Genomic DNA, 20799 nt, shown 5'->3' with positions numbered 1-20799 from the left:
TATATTTCCTTCCAAACATGCACACTTTTAAATATTTTGTCTTTTATTAAAGAGCAAAATGAACTCAACAGGCCAAAACATTTTTTCAAAGTCAAACTTTTATTCCATGTTATGGTCAGTAAGTGGTACATAACTTAACACATCCAAAGGGACATAGTTAAAAAAAAAAAAAAACGTTTTTAATTTCTCATAATATCGTTTTTTTGCTGGTCAAAGTGCTTTTGAAAATGTGTTGATCTCTTAATATATTACAACAATCATGCCTATCTTTTGTATGTATATTACAGGAACATCCTTTAAGAACAGACATTTTATAAAAACACAAATAGAAAAAAAAACATGCTGTAAATGTTCCAGGCAGTTGTAGAGCACCACTTAAGATATCTTCCATTATATTTCCATGTAGGTTAAAATTGCTATGACACAAGGTGAACAGGGGACAGGTATTAATGTGAGCGCTAAAAATTTTGGTAGCATATACATGTCAGTTAATCTAGTAATTTGTTAGCAAATTGAGGACCTTTGAAGATTTTAATGAGGCAGTTAAACTTGTAAAAGTTGTAAAAAACCAATTTACAATCCTATTTTAGAATGTTGCAAACTGATCTACTCCTCTGAGTTGTTCAATGTTTTTTATGGTTTTGAGATTTATTGGGATTTTCAAAATCACGTTGAGGCAATTAAGAACCCAGAGAAAGTACAGTGCACATTATCTGCAGCAAATATACCGTTGCTCTCCTCATCAGGGACCTGAATGAAGACACGGTCACCTGTATGCAGCATAAGAACAGCACTGCCTGACATCTGGTCCAGGAAACCCTGGTTGTACTCATCATAGATGAAAACAACTGGTGCCTCATTTTTATAGAGGGCCACCAATGCATTGGCACCGTTCACATGCATATGAAAGCTGAAATAGTAAAGGCCTGGGATTTGGCAGGTAAACACACCACTGCTGGGGTCATAATGTTGCTCCCCATTGTACAGAATCTGGCTGAACTGAATAGGGGTTCCAGCTGGGGGATAAGCCACGGTCAGCACAGCACTAAAGGCAGACATAGGGGCCTTCATCATCTCATGAGGCATCACAACCTCATGGGACTTCATTGGCATGCTCTTTTCATGGTGGTAGACCACCTGTCCTGGTGGACCTGGTTGACCAGGTGGACCAGCCGGCCCGGGGAGACCATCTTGGCCTCTCTCACCTGGAAATCCAGGGGCACCTTGAGGACCAGAAATTCCTTTGGCTGTCTGGCCAGCTGGACCTGGTGGACCTGGAAGACCTGGGTGGCCCTTGTGTCCTGCGGGACCTGATGAACCAGGGGGACCAACGGGTCCCATAGGTCCTGGCCTTCCAGATTCACCACTTTTACCTGGTGCTCCAGGAGAACCTGTGTGTCCTTTTAGTCCAGGGGCACCATTTACACCAGGAGAGCCTGGGGAACCTGCATTGCCTTGTGAACCTTTTGGACCTTGAGCACCATTATGACCTGATACTCCTGGAGGACCTACTGCCCCAGGAGTACCTGGTTTTCCAGTGAAACCCTGAGCTCCCTGCTCACCCTTGGATCCTCTCGGGCCTGGTGCACCTACCATACCAATATCACCTTTGGGTCCCACTGGACCTCCCTCACCCTGAAATCCTCTTGCACCCTGTGGACCAGCTGGGCCAATAGGACCAGAAGCACCTGGCTGACCAGTAAATCCAGTTGGGCCCGGCTCTCCTTTTTGACCAGTCGTTCCTGGAGTACCAGGGGATCCTCTGCTTCCTGGTATTCCTGGTTCACCAGTTTTGCCAACACCTGGCATGCCAGGGGAGCCTGACTGACCAGCAGGACCCTGGGGACCTTTGACACCCATAGGTCCAGGCGTACCTGGGGTACCATTCTGGCCTGGTTTTCCTGGTGCTCCTACGCCGGGAGGCCCAGTGTGACCCTTCTGTCCTGGCAGACCCATTGGCCCTTGAGCTCCATCTCTTCCTGGCATGCCAGACTTACCAGGTTCCCCAGGATATCCGGTGGCACCAGGCTTGCCAATCCCTGGTTTTCCTGGCATACCAGATGGGCCCATTGGTCCAGATGGGCCTGATGGTCCTTGGACCCCAGGAACTCCAATGCCTTTTTCTCCCATGGGACCAGGGATACCGGGGATACCAGGATGCCCCTTCAAACCAGGCTCTCCTCTTGGACCCATTGCACCAGGGATCCCACCTGGTCCAGGTTTTCCTACAGCAGAATGTCCAGCAGGTCCAGGGGTTCCAGGTGTACCAGGTGCACCTCTAGGACCCATTGGTCCACTTGCACCAGGTGCACCTCTCTCCCCAGCAAGCCCTGGGCTACCCGGTTTTCCGGGACCACCTGGGGTACCAGGTTTACCCATTTGAGAGTGGCCTGGGGTTCCTGGAGCTCCTGGAGGGCCCCGTGCTCCTGTGTGTCCAATACCCTTTTCTCCAGGATGTCCAGGTGGTCCCATTGGTCCTTGCTCACCTGGAGGACCCGCAGGACCTGGTGGCCCTGCAACAGCTAGGGAATACAAAACGCAGTATGTGATGGAATTATTCAGGTAAAAATATATACGTCATATTGTCAAATGTATCTCAGTTACTTATCCTTACTTCAGTTTGATGTCTAGAATTGGAATTATTGAACTATTAGGCTGATGTTCTGTGTCACAATGTGTAATGCAAAAAAGCTGCATCATGAGTTCTGGCCAAGGTATTAACAAACTGAAGCCATTTTATTTTCCAGAAGTAACTTCATTTGAATCAGCTCGTGACTTTTCAGTGTAATATGTAAAATGCTTGATCCTTGAATAACCCGAGCGTTGGTGTTCTACTCCGTCCCAACCCGACTTAAAACACTGCTCTCTGTGATTGTGGTGGGGGTTTCGCTGCTAGCAGTCTCCCTTACTCTTCACAGGAATTGTGATCTGAAGTGACATTCTCACCAAATGGATGTCTGCTGGTGCAGTAACCAGCACACCAGCTAACGTGCCTTCTTCCTTGATTTTCTTTCCTGCTCTGCGGTGAATGTATAGTTAGTACTTTCCACCGTCAACATCACCTTGATGCATTCATTTCCTTATTGTGTAGCGTATAAAGGAAAGGTTACATTGGTGCATGTATATGCACTGGAGTGGCATATAATATTAGTTTCTGGAGGGTATTGTGTACTGATGTGTACTTTTCACAAAGTCAGAATAAAGACCATTTCCTATCAAAGAAATGTAAAAGTGAATGCTCACTGTCCTCTGCTATTTGAAAATGTTCTTCCCTGTATAGCATTTGGCAGTAATGCACATGAGGAGTCTAAGATATGGGAAATGATGAAAAATAAAGTTGCTTGTCCCCTGTAAGCCATAGTTCATGGGGGTACCCAAGTGTTTTTATCCTTGATTTTATATATTTATTTTTATTTAATTAGATTTAATCAGTGAGGGCTTTCTCACAAACAGAACATTTATATTGCCACTTGATGTATTGGACTGCTTTGTAACTGGTTAGCTTAGCCTATAAATGTGTAAAATTTAACTAGGCAAAAGTTGTTTTCTTGCAATGACCTGTTAAATTGACCAATGTTCGCTCTAATGCTAAAATGGGATTAAGCATCTAGAAATCTCCAATTTTTTTTTTTTTAATGAGAACTGCTACATTTCTCTATAAATGAAAATTGCTGGAAGGGAAGAAGGATTCATAAGTCAGGCACAACAGTACTTGCCTCTCTTGAAATGTGTTGAAACCACTGACAAGGCTGTCATTTTCCTGCCACATAAGGGCTGAGCCTGCATCCCACAGAGGATGTTTGTGCCAGAACTGGACCTTTTGGCAGCCAGTAACACCACTTACTGAAGGTGACAGTGCTGTCCACAGTGACCTTGGTTCTGAACTTTCTGAATATTCATTGTCGTACACATATGCATGCAGTGTTAAGTTGCTTGAGTAAGCAGCCCCACTGTCTCAGTCTTGATTGGTAATTTAGTCACAGATTGTTCTTCTTTTAGTTTTACAGTGGAAAGTCTCACTTCACAGTCTGCTCTGCAGAGTGAGGCTCCAGTAAATTTGCTGTGGCTTCTTTGTTAGATTCACTGTTTGAACTTGTGAGAGCATTTTTCTGCAGCTCCTGTTTAGTTCATTTTTCTCTCTAATTGTGTGGTGGGATTTTGGTGCCACATAGCAGTTGGTGAGGGTGTGCCTGCAACGTCCTACCAGCATCTGTTTTGGATGTTTGTCAGTTATGAGCTCCCATTGTTTTTATTTGCATTCTAAATTCATATAGAGGGATGAAGGCATCAGAACCTATTCAGTACAAAACAGAAAAATTCTTTACAGCTGAATGCAGAAATTCAGTCATTTTCTGTTTGGAGTATAACATGACATTTTCTTAGATTCTCCTTGCAGTGACATCATGACCACTTCTTTGATACTTTTTGTTATTATGACTCATGCGGTATTGATGGCTTTCAGGATCAACCGTTATTTATCCACTACACAAGAACTTTTCTCCAGCTACACCCCACCGATGCACAATTCTACACATACACAGCAGTTCAGTGGCCCTGCTTGATAGCACTTAATGCTTTACAGCTTTCATTTACTGACACGTAAGAGCCCGTGGTTCAACTGGGTGTTTGACAAAGCATATTACGTAGTGGTTAGGGTAATGATGATAATAATGTTGAGTCAATGATCTGAATTTTCGGCTATTTGAGAAGTTTGTAGTCTGTAAAAGAAGCAACAAAAAACAGCTGTTTTCAGGCTTCGTGCAGGTTATCAGGATTAAGGATTTAACATTATGGTTTTGATTTGCAGAAATAATCCAGCACAGTGACTTTCTCCTAGTTTCTCTGGTCCCCTGTAGACTGTCCATATGATTTAATTTGTGTTCGATGTTTTATGCCTTAAGTAGGCAGCAGAAGTGGAGAGAAGCAACCTCACAACACCCCAGCAACTTTGATTTGACATCCTCAGAACTACTCGCTCTGTTTTTGACCACTTCCATTTTCTGTTAAAAAGTCAAAAACATGCAACAAAGAATTGGCCAAGCATTAGCTGTGGTTTTCTAGCAGTTTCATTTGTCTTATATTTGTTTCAGCTGTTAAAAAAAACTACCTTATGGAGAGTGGAGTTGATGCAGTTTTGCAGCACAACATTTGAAATGACAATAACTTTGACTTATTTTGATAGTTATACTAAAGATGAAACTATTAGTCTTATTTTAACCATCTTGCTGATTGCAGCATAGCCTCCCACACAACCACTGCACTGTAATAATTGATGTGAAAAACACGGACTCACCGTGGCTCTTGACGGGGTAGGGAGCCTTGGGCACCTTTGGTGAATAGTACCTCTCAGGGGTCGCCTCAGCCAAAGCCAGGAGGACGAGTAGAACGCTTGTTACCCTCAAGTCCATCTTGTGAAGCTAAACCTTCAAAAATGATGATTAATGAGAAGAAGGTATGATATTATTATATAATCACATGTAGTATGAGATCTTTGTTTCGTGTCACTCCACAAGCAGTCATGACTGAAAACTTTGGAACTTTTCAAAAAGCCTAAAGTAGCGGCCAAAATGTTTTAGCTCCTAAACTTCATGAATTTCCATTTTTTTTGTTTTTCAAATTCTCTCACAATGAGGACAACCTGCTCTTCAAGTATATTTCTTCAGCTAAACAGTCACAAGCACAATGTCTCTCCCAGTGTAACCTCAGCTTTTGTATATGTACCATAGCACTTGTTATACCTGCAACCCCCGACCCTGAACCCCAAACCCCCCCTCCCTGATTCAGAGCCAGACTGTAGCCTGGAGTTTCCCCTCATGTACTTCACTGAAAACAGGCAACAACCAACTTACCGTGAAGGTTTACGCTCCAAAGAAACAGTAGGGGGAGTCGGGAGGCTGCTGTCCCAGCACGGTGCTCGTATATCCTTAGTTGTTGGGTCTGTCTGCCTGTCTGAGTGGCAGCTGCTGCTTCACAGGGCACTGGGCTTAAGGTATTTATACTGAGCTGGTCTCCAGCATCATGGAGGATCTACGTCGCATGAAGGCCCTCCCTGCTCTGATGTCATCTTTAATGATGGGTGCTATGTCCCAAGGACGCCTGTCTCTTCAGAGTGATGGTCCTCCCTTCTCTCCCTGTCTCCCCTTTCTCCATCTGGTTCTCTGTGTCTGTGTCGAGCAGCAGGGAGGGGATTCCTCCCATTCCCTCTCCTTCTGGGTGACATTTTCACTGATATTGTGTTGATTAGTCTCATGGGGGGTCTATAGTTGAACCAGGGGATAGTGGCGGTGCAGATCAGAAACATCTTTCATTTGTAACTTTTTTTTTTCTAAGGATGACTGGTGCACTCCCAATTTCAGTTTCCTGATTCTTAATAGCAAACATAGGTGTTTTGTCTAAAAATGTCAGGTTATTGACCATGTGGCTTGTTGCAGGTTGTTTTTCTGGAACAGTAATGACTGTAAGTTTGACAATATTTAACTCTGTGCAGGGCAAAGCTACTATTTTCAGTCAGCTTTGGGTAAATCTAAAATTGCACCAAGCTGTTACTGTGTGCTGGAAATCTTTTCTTTTTAAACTTTGATTTATAGGCTTTAAATGTCTTTGAGGCAGCATGCACTGCTTTGGATGCATTACCAATCTGATGTTGATTTGTGTTTAGGTTTCAAATTCCCCATTGTAAAGCCTGTCAGGGTGTTGGCTGCTCTGTGTTGTCCTGGTGTTTGTAAAGCGTTCTGAGGTGAGATGCAGAGATCCACGATGCAGCTTTCAGACACCAGGAGGCAGAAGTGAGGTTTTGTTCTGAGACGCTCATCTGCTTCATCCTGTGAGGAGCCTGCTGAACAGTACATCATTTAATTTCAAACACACACACACGCATACATATACAGTGCACAGTGAAAATGAGTACACCCCTGTTGAAAAGTAACAGTTTGAACAATATTTTAATACACACACAAGTTATTCCCAAAACGTGCATAGAGTAAGTTTAATACAACATCTGTTCAGCTTACAACAGAAAAGAAAGATCAATAATATAACTTAAATGACCTATTTGTCCATTTTTGTGAAATTATGCTGGTGCAAAAGTGAGTACACCCCTATGTTAAACTCCCTGAAAATGGGCCGTTGAAATTTTATATTTTGAGTCTGCACCAGGCTAAAAGAGACGTGTGTGAGATTTGACTGAAATCCTATGGAGAGTATCATGATCTGCTTCAGTAGTCACAGTATATGTTGACAAGCATGTTTCTTTTGGTGAAATTCAGCTTCCTACTGTTGATGGCATCCATACAGCCCCAAACCATGTCACTCCCACTACTATGCTTGACTTTAAGCATGGGGCACTTTTCTTTGTACAAATCACTTTTTACCACCACACAGGCTTGACACCATCGAAAGCAAATTTGTTTATCATTGTCTCATCAGAGACAAACAAACTAAGGATATGGATTGCTGGAACCATGTCCTGTGATCTGATGGCACCAAGATGAACAAATTTGCTTTCGATGGTGTCAAGCCTGTGTGGTGGTAAAAAGTGATTTGTACAAAGAAAAGTGCCCCATGCTTAAAGTCAAGCATAGTAGTGGGAGTGACATGGTTTGGGGCTGTATGGATGCCATCAACAGTAGGAAGCTGAATTTCACCAAAAGAAACATGCTTGTCAACATGTACTGTGACTACTGAAGCAGATCATGATACTCTCCATAGGATTTCAGTCAAATCTCACACACGTCTCTTTTAGCCTGGTGCAGACTCAAAATGTAAAATTTCAATGTAAGGCAAGGATGAAACACACAACGATGACCTCCCTTTTAATGCCTTTTCATTTCATGACATTTCGGGCCAACACGGCCCATTCTCAGGGAGTTTAACATAGGGGTGTACTCACTTTTGCACCAGCATAATTTCACAAAAATGGACAAATAGGTCATTTAAGTTATATTATTGATCTTTCTTTTCTGTTGTAAGCTCAACAGATGTTGTATTAAACTTACTCTATGCACGTTTTGGGAATAACTTGTGTGTGTATTAAAATATTGTTCAAAATGTTACTTTTCAACAGGGGTGTACTCATTTTCACTGTGCACTGTATCTACATAGATATATGTATGTGTGTGTGTGTACATATATATACTATATATATATACACATCTAAATCAAATCAAACTTTATTTATATAGCACTTTTCATACAAAAAGAAGCAGCACAAAGTGCTTTACATCATAAAATCAATAATGAAATCAATTCATGCATAAACTCACACACAACATCACACCGACAACCAGATCAGGGCAGGCCGGCGTCCACACCACAGCCAGGGCTGCAGTGCAGGATCCCCAGCCACCCTGAACCAGGGCGATCCCCACAGCAATGACCCAACAGACCGAGTAGGCATCGTCCTCGGTGTGGAAGATCCCCATGAGGAAAAGCACTGGATAAATAAGTAATGGATGAATAGATAAAAGTAAACTAAACCAAAATAAACTAACTAAATAAATAGATAAAAAAATAAAAAAAATAAAAATAAAATTCAGCTGTAAGCTAAACTAAAAAGGTAGGTCTTGAGCCTCTTTTTAAAATCATCAACAGTCTCTGCAGCCCTGAGGTTCTCTGGCAGGCTGTTCCACAGACGAGGTCCATAATAGTGGAACGAGGTCTCACCATAAGTTTTTGTTCGAAGTTTGGGAACAACTAAAAGGCCGGTACCAGAGGACCTCAGGGTCAGCGAGGGCTCACCATTTAAAAGCAGATGAGATAGATAAGAAGGCCCAAGACCATTAAGACATTTATAAACGACTAAAAGAACCTTAAAATCAATCCTGAAAGGCACGGGGAGCCAATATGCAGCGATTTTAAAACTGGTGCAATGTGTTTCCGCCCTCTGGTCTTTGTCAACACACGTGCAGCTGAATTCTGTAGTAATTGTAGGTAATAAATACTGTTTTTGGGGAAGACCAGAGAGCCGGGCATTACAATAATCTATTCTACTAGAAATAAAAGCATGCATCAGCACCTCCGTGCTGGCAAGAGAGAGAAATGGGCGGACTCTGGCAATATTTTTAAGATAATAAAATCCTGTCTTTGTTACATTTCTAATATGTGGGATAAAATCCAGCTCGGAGTCAAAAAGAACACCCAGATTTTTCACACGTTGAGAAGATTTAAAGTTTTGGTAAAATTATCTCTCTCCTGTCTTCATGACCGATAATTAAAACTTCAGTCTTGCCCTGGTTGAGCCGTGAGAAATTCTCTGCCATCCATGACTTTATATCTAAAATACAGTTTAAAAAAGCGTTAACTGGTTCTAGGTCATCAGGAGACACGGCGATGTAAAGCTGTGTATTATCAGCACAGTGAAAACCAATGCCATGCCTCCTGATGACATCCCCAAGTGGCAACATGTACAGATTAAAAAGCAATGGGCCTAAAATTGATCCTTGGGGAACCCCACACTTGATTTCATGAATTCTTGAGGAGCATGTCTCCATACTTATGAAAAACTGTCGATCTGTGAGATAGGAGTAAAACCATTTAAGAACAGTGCCAGAGACACCCACCAGGCTTCTAAGTCTGTTTAATAAAATGTGTTGATCTACTGTATCAAAAGCTGCACTAAGATCCAGCAGCACCAGGACTGAAAGCTTCTGTGAGTCCATGTTACACCTGAGATCATTTACAATCTTTAAAAGGGCTGTCTCTGTACTGTGGTTCTTCCTAAAACCAGACTGATGTTTCTCAACAATATTGTGTTTGTTAAAAAACTAATTTAATTGGATAAAAAAACACTTTTTCTATAATTTTACTTAAAAATGGTAAGTTGGATACAAGAGGTCGGTAATTATCAAGGATCTTGTGATCTAAATTGCTCTTCTTCAGAAGAGGCCTCACCACTGCAGTTTTAGAGGCAGATGGGAAAACACCCATCTGAAGAGAGCAAGTTACAATATTTAAAGTAACTTAGTAACCATGAAATGTCTTTAAAAGCGATGTGGGAATGGGATCTAAAAGGCAGGTTGTTGGGTTTAGTTGGGAGAAAACTCGACTAAGCATCTTGGCATCAACCAGGACAAAACTATCCAGTGTTTCCTCGGGTAAAAACAATGCTTCAGAAATGTTAAAATCAACATTTTGAGATAAAAGGCTGGATCTAATAGCATTGATCTTACTTCCGAAGTGGTCTGCAAAGTCCTCACATGCAGCGTCTGATGCTGGGATGGAGGACTTGTTAAAATCTGTGTTTATTAAAAGATCGAACGTATTGGAATTTAGGCACGGAGATGAATGCATGGATGAGTTTCTCCAGGTCTTTTTGGGAGGGAAAACCTTTAATTCTGTTTCTGAGTTGGTAAAAAGCTGCCTTGGTGACAGCTTTGATGTGGCTGCTGAAAGTCAGATCTGAGTCTATCAACACACTAAGGTTACGAATAGGGATGTCCCGATCCGATCACGTGGTTTCTGACTCGATCGGTATCGGACGTTTGATCCCGATCAGCGATCGGATATATAGCCTATATTTATATGCGGCATGACGTCACTTTGCTGCCATAAAGCTAAGCAGAACACGGCAGCAGCTTGAAGCTGGGGGCCGAATGTCTGCGGTGTGGAGGTATTTTAAAGTGGAGGACAAAAACGTTGCGATTGCAAACTTGGGATTTCAAGAGGTGGCAAGGACATGGCTAACATCCTTGATGAGAAAAGGAATAGGCTCAAACCTGACAAGGTAGAGATGTTGGTTTTCATCAAGAAAAACATACATTTCCTTCTGTGAAGCCAAAGGAAGAGAGTAAGAATTAGGAGTGCAGTTAAAGCACATTACTGGCCTTACTTTAGAACACTGTGGCACTTTTATTTGCTTATTTGTTTATATGCCTGCCAGGTATTTCAGGTTGAGCTGCTGCTCGTTTTTATATTAGACATTGTTGCACTAAACTACAATGTGAAGAATTTGTTTATTACTTGATTACTTTTGTTGTTCAAGCTACCTCACATAAGTTCTCTGTTTACAAGTGTTAAATGATAAAATAAGTGAATAAAATAAATAATAATAATACATTTTCTTCGCCATTCTTCATTTTTTTTAATGGACTGTAGAAGAATCGGATTCGGGACTTGGTATCAGCAGATTCTCAAAATCAAATGACTCGGACTCGGGGCAAAAGAATCTGATCGGGACATACCTAGTTACGAACTTGGTCAGTGATTGTAAGGGCCTGAGTCTCAAGATATTTCCCAACGCTGACCCTCTTCTCTTTGCTACCAAACAGAATGATCTCAGTTTTGTCTTCATTTGATTGTAGAAAATTCTCTCTCATCCAGGTGTTTACTTCCTCCAGACACTCTGCTGGGCTGCAGTCGCCATGGTGACAGAGACACATAAAGTTGTGTGTCGTCTGCACAACTGTGATAATTGATGTTAAAGTTTTGCAATATCTGACCCAAAGGGAGCATATACAAGTTAAACAGAAGAGGTCCAAGAATTGACCCCTGGGGGACTCCACAAGTCATGGCCACTCGCTCAGATTCATAGCTGCCAATTGTAACAAAATAACTCCGGCCTTCTAAGTAGGACCTGAACCAGTTAAGGACCGCTCCAGAAAGTCCAACCCAGTTTTCCAGCCTGTGCAACAGGATTCTGTGATCTACAGTATCAAACGCAGCGCTGAGGTCCAACAGAACCAGGACTGAAACATTACCAGAATCAGTATTCAACCTGATGTCGTTTAACACTTTGACCAGAGCTGTTTCAGTGCTGTGATGACGTCTGAAGCCTGATTGAAAGTTATCAAGACTTCCACTTTCATTCAGAAAGTCGTTGAGCTGGTTAAATACAACTTTCTCAATAATCTTGTATATAAACAGAGATTAGAGACAGGTCTGTAATTGTTCATCATAAAGGTGTCTAGAGTTCTCTTCTTTAGGAGTGGCTTAATGGCAGCTGTCTTTAGTGACTAGGGGAAAATGCCTGATGCCAGTGAGCTGTTAACTATTAGTAGGAGATCACTTTCTACTGAGATAAAAGCAGTTGTTAAAAAGTCGGATGATATTATGTCCAGTGTCAGAGCAGTGGTGTAGCGTGGTGATGATGAAGAGATGACCCTGATGCAGATATCCAAATGAAAACTTTATTCCACAGAGCAGTAAAAAAAAAGGTGTGTGGCGTGAGCTTTTTGTCTAATTGTTTTGATTTTTTTTGGCTAAAATAATTGGCAAATTGTTTGCATTTCTCAGTGGAGTCTGGGTTTGACTGTTTAGGAGGATTTGTGAGTTTTTCAACCATAGCAAACAGAGTTGGGGAATTGTTGACTTTCTTAATAAATATATAGATATTCATATAACTGATAGATAGATACTTTATTAATCCCGAAGGAAATTCAAAGTTGTGTGTAAGAGCCCTGAGTGGTCCAGCCACTGTCGAATATCTGTCTTCTTCCTACTGACCGTCTCATTTAAACTCCCAGCATCCCAGCAGCAGCAGAGGAGCGCTCAGCCGGCCGTAGGCATCTGTGGTAAACTCCTTGAATGAAATGACAGAGTAGTGTGGGCGTGGCGTTTCTACGCTGCAGATATGGCAGTGCATCTCACCATGAAAGTGGCTTTGACCACAGTAAGGCACGGCTGCTTTTTGTTTCAATGGGATCTTTTTTTTCTTTTTTCCTGTGTCAGAATTATTACCTCTGAATCTAAATCTGGCCATTGTGAGGTTTAATGTAAACGAATACTTAGATCCACATACTGTTTTGGGGTAAATTCACACGTTGCATGGCAGAAGTTAGTTACAGAGCATAAACATGCAATTATGAGGTAAGTTGAACTGTATGAAAGCACTTCTGACACAGAATTTATGGAGTCTCCTCAGTGTTACCTCCTGACGGCGGGGTGGGAAGGGTCTGCTGGAACCATTGTTTTGACTCGAAACAGCTTCACAGCAGAAATGACTTCATGTTGCTTCAGTGGCTTTAAATAAACTCTAATGATGACAGAACTTTCCACATTGTCTGCAAAGAATTGTTTTCTGCACATTTCTGTAGGAACAGTTTTCCCTTTTGTTATCTGTGTAAAGCTGAACAAATATCCCTAAGAGCATTTCTTCTACCGTGCAAACCTTTTTGTTGTTTTTTACAACTTGTGCCAGTTTTTAGAGCTTATATTGCAAGTATTAGTGCTTTTATATAATCTATTCCTGAAGATTGGAGCTGACCAGGTGTTTATCCTGTCATTTTAAGCAGCCTTATTCTCAACTACTTTCTCAAATTGTTGCTAATTTATTTAATTGGCTGTAATTGTTTAATGGACTATATTTATATAGCAAGTACCTAAATATAGCTGCTCTATGCACTTTATTCTACAAGACAACAAGACGACAGAATTCAAACAGCGATGAACACATTGGTGCCACTTCAGGTTCGATATGAAAGAAACAACCCTCTCAAATGGGACATGCAGCATATACAGGATTAATTCATGAGATACAAGAAATATTTCAGCTTCATGATGTTCATTTTGCAAAAATATTTTTTCCTTTTTTTTCCCCAGTAAATTGTCAAATTTAGTAAATTTTTCAAATGACAAAACTTTTGATACATATTCGTTATGAGGGTATTTATTCAATGATTTCTTTTCTCTTCTATGATGCAGCACCCTCTGGAGCAGAACAAATAGGAGAGCGTGTCTCTCCAGGTGCCACTTGAGGCTGAATCCAAAGTCAGTGGATCTCCACAGACTCCCCTGACCCTCAAATGTCTTTGGACAGCTATGCTGACTGTAAAGTTTTATGTGGCACACCCATTTAAGTTGTCTTCTGACTAAGAATTATGTATTATCAAGTTTATAATCATAAAATCAGTTATTTTCCTTGCATGTCACTTTTGCCCCTAAAAGCCAAAGACAGCAGTGGCAAAAAGAGAGTGGGTTCACCATGCTGTCGTGCTGCTCTGTCTGTGTTTTAGATGTAGTGAACGATGGAGACCAAGACCAACAATCCAGCAAAGATGCATATTAGCATTTGTGTTCTGCACTTTCCTCTTAACTGCTGGCTGAAATAAACTTATGGGATTTATCAGTAATGGCCTTATATTGGCATATTTGTTGGCCAGGCTTTTTATCAGTCTAATTTCCACAGTAGTGTACAATAATGACTCCCTTGGCCTTTCAGTCATATTTGTTTTTGGAAGGTCTCCCATGCAAAGATTCTTGGATTGGACAAAGCTGTGCGAGCTGCTGCAAAGATGATCTTTAAAGTCATTTAAGTTCCAAGCTGGAGCTGCTGGAGTCCAGTCTTGGTCCAACACATCAGTCCAGCACGCTGTGGCTCGTCCATAGTTTTTCCTTCTTCGGATCACCACTGGTGCGCGCAGCACTATTATTGGTGCCTGGAAGCCTTGGAGTAGATGCTCCAGCAGCACAGTTGTCAATGATTTGGCCTTTGTGTGCCATCACTTGTTCTGGTGAGCCAGCATATGAAAGGAACACCTACAGTTTCTTTGACTCTGCTCCTCTAAATCAGAGAATTCAGATGTGATTAAAGTGCACATTTCATTCCATTTTCAAACTATTCAGTTCCACCATGTAGAAATGGCTCACTTTTTATACATTACATAATCTTATCTGGTTAAACAATCGTATAATTATTGAATTAGATGGGGGTTTTTTTCTTGGCAGGGTGATGCATTTCAGATTTTTTCCTTTTACACCTTGTTTAGTATTTTTCTGTCTCTGGGATGTGTTTCCTCCTTCTGGCCCCAGAGCTTTAAGGGTGTCTGACCCTGAGGAAAAGGAAATAATTATAGGTTGATGAGCACAAACCAGCAAGGAAGAGTGGAAAGCAGATGCTAAGGATAGAGTGAATTTGTAAGTGGCAGTGGCTTGGATTTAACATTTTAATAAACCAAATATGCCACTAAGAGGCACTTGGAGTTTCATGAATGAAAAAACTGAACCTGGACCTCCTGGTTGTGTGTTGGCTGCAATTACAGGGATCCAAAGACAAAAACTCATGGTTGGAAGTTTGACCAACCTGTGGATAAGTGTAATTCAGAGTAGCAACCAAAAGCCTTCACTGCAATTTTTAGAATTTTCTTGGGTTTCTTTCGGAGTCATTATGAAATTATGGAAAAGCTCGTCTCGTCTGAGAGGTGAACAAAAGCCAGATTTTGCCCCCATTTTAGGATTTATTTTGGGAGCAGGTAATGACTTACTTTAAAGCTAATTATTTTCTTCAAAGCTTTTCATTTTGACTCCCCCTTTCCTCATATTCAGCAGTTTTTAAAGTGCTCAGTATTTCTACATCATAAACAGAGCGAGTTTACAGTGTATATGAAAACTGATTTCACCTCTTTGTTAAATGATGACAGTTTACTGGAGAAGCAAATCTCCAGTAAACTTTTAAATTTTTTTTACTACCATTTTGATAGAGATTCATTGAAACTTTATTCATTAAGCACTTCTGATAATTTCCCCCCAAACTACAGTTCCGTACTGCTTTGTAAGGAAGTATAAAGATGTCAAAGATGACACTTGTTTTATAGTAGAAAAAGGCTTGACAGGCATAGTTTGTGTGAAGCTGTTTTTTGCATGATGTGGCCTCTGCCTTGAACAGGTTGAGAAAATAATTAGCCCAGTTCATTTTCCACTGTGTTGGTGCAGTTTTACAATGAGAAGCGCCATGCTCACAAACTGAGGGGTTGTTGTATGCTGTTGGCTTGGCCGAAGACTGGGAACTAGTCTGTGTTACAGAGTGTGCTCTACACGCCACACCTTCTGTAAATGGCCACCAGAAAGAATGTGTTTCCATAGTTCCATGCTGGTAACTATAAGCAGACTTTCCCCCAGGCGGTGCAGGGCTGGCAGGCTACCTCGCCAAAGAGAGCCCCCCCTCTGAGTCAAAGAAATCAATCTTTTAAATGCCAAAAAACCCACCAAACTGAAATAAATGTCCACCTTCAGACCAAAACTGTCTAATTTATACAGTTCCTTACTTATTGAAGGCCAGTGAAAGGATGTCAGTTGTTTCTGGGACAGGGATTCAGACATTTCTCTTAAATCATCAGAAGTTGGTAGTTATTACAGCCTGCCCCTCCCCTGCATCCTTCTGGTCTTCAGTGTCTCTGGGATGCACAGCAGAGTCGAGCCTGCTGCCAACTCACTACGGAGGTGGTGTTAGTGGTGAGAAAAGGTGTTGGAGGCCAAACCCAGTGTCTTAAACAGTTCCAGCGCTATTATGTGTGTGTTTTTGTGGAAGGAGCGCTAGTGTTTACCAAATTACGCAGGGCTCGGAATAATTATGGTCCACAAAGACAAAAATAGAAAGAGCGACGACAGCTGGCAGGTCCTGCAAACTTCACAAGCAAACATGTCGAAGCGTTATCTCTGTTTTTAAAATAGATTTAGAGACAATATGAATGAGAAAAGTGAAGGAATTCACTGTCTGGGTGTGGGGTGGAGCCACAGTGACCCATCAATGAACAGGAATTCAGAACCTTTCCCTAATCTGATTCCACATTATACATCCAAACATCCATCCATCCATACATACATCCATCCATCCATCCATCCATACATCTATCCATCCAAACATCCATCCAAACATCCATCCAAACATCCATCCATCCATCCATACATCCATCCAAACATCCATCCATCCATCCATCCATCCATCCATCCATCCATCTATCCATCCAAACATCCATCCCACTTAATCCAACTCAGGGTCACGGGGGGCATATTCTTCAAATATGTCATTGAAGTTATAAAGAGCTCAAAGCAAAACTGTATTCAGAAAGAATGAGTACTGATCATATAAAGAAGAGATTTTTTTTTTGGATCAAAGCTAAATAAAAGGACATCATTGAATGTTTTTCTCAGTGTTCAGAATGTGTTCATCTGCAGGATTCTGATGTTAAGATGACTTTACTTTTAGTAGTTGGTTCTGTTCCACGCAGCCTGATGCTTCACTTAGAAGAGTTGCTTCTGAATGAAGTGACCGTCACAGAGGAGAAGTCCCGCAGTAACATCTGAGCATTCACAAGGTTTATGGCTTGTTGTTGCTGAGGAGCAAATGCTCGACATGCAGGGAAATATGGATCAAGCAAGCTGATTGATTAATTATCATTAATGGAGCTGTTTTCATGTCCATTAGTTGTTTATTGCAGCACATTTATCAGCATAGCTTAGTTTGTAGCATTAATGCCTATTTTGTCAATACCAGCCTCATTACGTTGTTTCTTTTTTTGGCAGATGGTTAAAACATAGTGTTGAATCGCAATTTCTCTTGTAGTTTAATAAACAACTTTGTTCAATAATTTTCAACCCCTACAAAAAAAAAAAACTGTTCCATTCAGCTTAATAACATCTGCTATCTGGAGTTCTTTCACTAAAACAGAAATGATCAGCAACTGGTAGCTTGTGCTGTTTACCTGGAAAAGGATAAGAACAGAGGAACTTTGCTGGCATCGCAAAAAATAACCTCATCAGGGTCCAATGATAAACATGTTTCAGAAATCTGTGTGAGAACAACTCAACAGAGGCTCGATTCAAAGACTATTAAGCAATATGGAAAACAACAGATACTCTGGAATCTGTGTGGATTTCCCTCAGCAGGCCGCTCTCAGAGCTACCGTTTGTTGTTTTTGTCGGTTTTAAGTTTTATTTTAGGTGTTGGGCAGGGAAGAATCCTTGAGAACCATTCTTAGCACAGTGGGAAAATTGCATAGACCAATCACTTGGTTCTCTCTTTTTTTCCTCTCAGAGCCAGAGAAACCAAGCATCCCTCGGCACAAATGAATAAGGAGCAGGTCACGAATAGCAGTTCTATAAATAATGAATAGAAATACCTCTGGTTTGATTTTCCCAACAGTTGATGAATAGATAGGACAAATTGATATGAATCTTGATATAGTGAATATATAGCTATTATAGCCATTAGTGAGGTTTAAATGAGACTTGAAAAGCATGTGCAAAATTAGCTTAGGAGTTTTTTTCTTTTCGTTTGAGTTTCTACATCAATGGAGAGCCAACATCTGGGTTTAGCAAGCGTCAGATGTCTATCTGTTTTATTAAAACTGTTCCAAATAGTGCCATATTCCGTTTGACCACAGACGATTAACCTTTTCAAAAAATGTGAAAAACATGAAAGTATACAGGGTTGTTTACAGGGGTGCCTGAGAAGAAATGCACTGAGGTTGTGGAGGAATGATGAAAAGCTCCGGCACCGCAGTCATTAAACTGTGCTGAGGCGTGGAAACACACACCAAAGGTTGCTCCTCTTCCCACAACGTACTGGAGTTAACACATGAGTGCTTTCATTTACCCACTCCAGAAAGATTAAACAGGCATGAAGGGACAGACTAGGTTTATGTTTCTGGATTTGGCAGAAGCGACTTCTACTCGTATCCCAGGTAGGCAGGACCCCTGCTGGAGGTAGGCCCTTTCATGCAGGGGGAGGTCAGGATTCAAACTCTTACCACTACACTATCCAGTCGCCCTACACGACCCTAAGACAAAACCTGCAGCCCAAAGTATGCTTCAAATAGCTTTTGTGTCCAACAACATCAGAGAGCCACATTCCAAGTTGGATGGAAAAGCATGACTTCATGGTGCCCTCCTGGTTCCATCGCACTGCCTCCCTGATCTCTCTTCCACAGCAAGTCTTCTGTTGTTTGGGAGCATTAGATTTCATATGTGGTGATAAAGGCTCACACTTGCAGATGTTGTTGGATTCTTAAAGAAATCATGGAAGTAGTCATGTGAACAATGAAAAATGAGAGCTTCACAGTGGAGTTCAGATCTGAGCATGAATCCCGTCCGCAGTTGATACACCCCAGTAATTAGCAAACTGAAGCATTTTAGGAATGAGTACATCTAAAGCTGAATTTATGGTACAGCTAAAGCTGAATTTATGGTAGCACAAAGCAGTGGTGACACGGTCCTACTCCTTCAGCTTTGGACCACAGGCTCTCTCTGCGAAACAGCCATCCATTTCTGTTTGGTTTGAATATTTTTTACTGTCGGTTTATCCAAGCTCATCCGTGGTGCAGACGTCAGGTGTTTGTGCATTAACAGGTGCAGTAACCATGAATTTGGCCTAACTGACCCGCTGGCAATTAGCCAAACCAGCTACAATAACTTGGATAAGTATATAACCAGCAGTTATAAGCCAGCTAGCTTTTTAGCATCCATGCTACCACAGTAGATCAATAACTAGCCCCACGAGTAGTGATAAGGATAAAGTCTTTAATACTTTCTTCGGTTTATATGTGGAACATTGTATTAAAAAGCTATGGCTAGATCATTTCATCAACAGTTGGTCAGGCATATGTCTTCCTTCCTCCACACCATCACCACCAGGAGCTCATCATATCCAGATTCTGTTCTGAGAAAGAGAATGAAAAGCAATGTTTAGGTCCATGTGGACAGCTCACATTTTATGGAACACACATTTGAAGGAGCATTGGTAAATGGTCTGACTGATGCTGACTCTTAAAACGTCTGCTTTTAATGAACTTTTTCTACAGATATGTGATTCAGCTGCATTATTTTCTCAGTGAAACAGGACAGCTTTAGTGCCCTTCACTATGTGTGTTTTTATGGTAATCCAGCAAATCCAAAATAAGCCTGCTTTTAAGTCAGCAATTTCATTTCAAACATGACATTAAGCTGCAAAAATACCAAAATACTCTCATCAAATCCACCACGTCTCCGACCACTCATTCACCTCAGCGTCCTCTGCTAAATTAACTGCTGACTTTGTGGAGCTCCTCCCTGTTTCTGATAGCCTGGCTGCGTTTTGGATGGGCGCACTGCTTTAACCATAAAACTGTGCTTTATTGTTTGACTCTGCACGCACAGTAGAATCCCACTGCTGTTTGCAAACATCTTTCCTCAAATCCCTGCTCTGAAGGCCTCTGGCTGTTAGTTACAAGGTTACCAGCCTGCGGCGTGCAGAGCAGCTTCGTGTTGTAATCAGCACTTACAATAGTTTGGACCTTGTTCCTTTTTGAGTATCATGATTTTGTTACTATACATCAAATGCCCGGCGCCTACTTAAATGGCCTTGTCAAAAAGTGAGCATGTACAGTACAAGTGCTACTTTCTGTTGACGTAGCAACTGTATCCATGCTTTTACAGCATTATAAAGGCTCAAAGTAGAGGATGAAGTCATCCATGCCACATGCAGTTGGCTAAATTTGACTACAAAGTAGCAAATTGAGTTAGATTGATGTCTTTGTTTGCAGTTTAAATGTACCCACAGCTCTGCCTTTGAAATCTGATCAACACTGTCTGTAGGAGGAACATGTGCATTTCTGAGGGAATCTCAAAACCTACATCTGGGCACAATCGAGTCTTACTTCATGTTTTAAAATCTATTTTGTAAACCGTTCTTTTGTTGTCATAGCTGCCATAGAAAACATTGAGGTGATAGATTTAAGAACTTGAATATAAAAACTATAGAATGAGGAAAAGTTTAGCTGTTTGAAACGTAATCTGCGGCTGGTGAAAGGCCCTGACATATGCAGTCAGTTCAGTCCAGAACGGACTTGTTTCTGTTCCTTCAGTTAGCTTGTTTGTGTTTTGATTACTTCAAATACATTTCAGTGTTACAGAAACCACATTAGATTTATTTCTGGAAATGTCTTTTTCTTCTCGACTCATCAAATAAACAACGCTGCTCTGGATTTCCACAGCTTCATATCTTATAGCTAAAGGGGAAACATTTGGTGCAAGAACCCACCATCCTGGGTTCATCTCACATTAAAGCAGACTGTTGTAAGTAGGGATGGGAATTGATAAGATTTTTACGATTCC

General features: G+C 41.3%; 2 protein-coding genes across 5 annotated transcripts in view; one reads left to right on the top strand and one right to left on the bottom strand.

Annotated features, from left to right (window-relative positions):
* nt5dc1 (5'-nucleotidase domain containing 1) overlaps positions 1-20799 on the top strand; it is an 89147-nt gene that overhangs the window by 12365 nt on the left and 55983 nt on the right. The gene's annotated exons all lie outside the window — the stretch shown is intronic.
* col10a1b (collagen, type X, alpha 1b) lies at positions 81-5993 on the bottom strand. Its single transcript, XM_075458534.1, has 3 exons — positions 5850-5993; positions 5294-5423; positions 81-2522 (listed from the first exon to the last, which is right to left on the bottom strand). The coding sequence occupies exons 2-3, from the start codon at positions 5406-5408 to the stop codon at positions 667-669; spliced, it is 1971 nt and encodes a 656-aa protein (XP_075314649.1). The 5' UTR covers positions 5409-5423; positions 5850-5993; the 3' UTR covers positions 81-666.

The sequence above is a fragment of the Odontesthes bonariensis genome, chromosome 24, assembly GCF_027942865.1.
Source record: "Odontesthes bonariensis isolate fOdoBon6 chromosome 24, fOdoBon6.hap1, whole genome shotgun sequence".
In the NCBI taxonomy this organism is placed as follows: Eukaryota; Metazoa; Chordata; class Actinopteri; order Atheriniformes; family Atherinopsidae; genus Odontesthes; species Odontesthes bonariensis.
Note: the sequence above shows the minus strand (reverse complement) of the source record. Positions and strands in the feature narration are given on the sequence as shown.

What these genes read in the sequence shown, in the direction of transcription:
- col10a1b (XM_075458534.1), bottom strand. Translation starts at nt 5,408, where the DNA reads ATGGACTTGAGGGTAACAAGCGTTCTACTCGTCCTCCTGGCTTTGGCT. An exon ending in CTACCCCGTCAAGAGCCACG is followed by an intron (nt 2,523 to 5,293) that starts GTGAGTCCGTGT and finishes TGTATTCCCTAG; the next exon opens with CTGTTGCAGGGCCACCAGGT.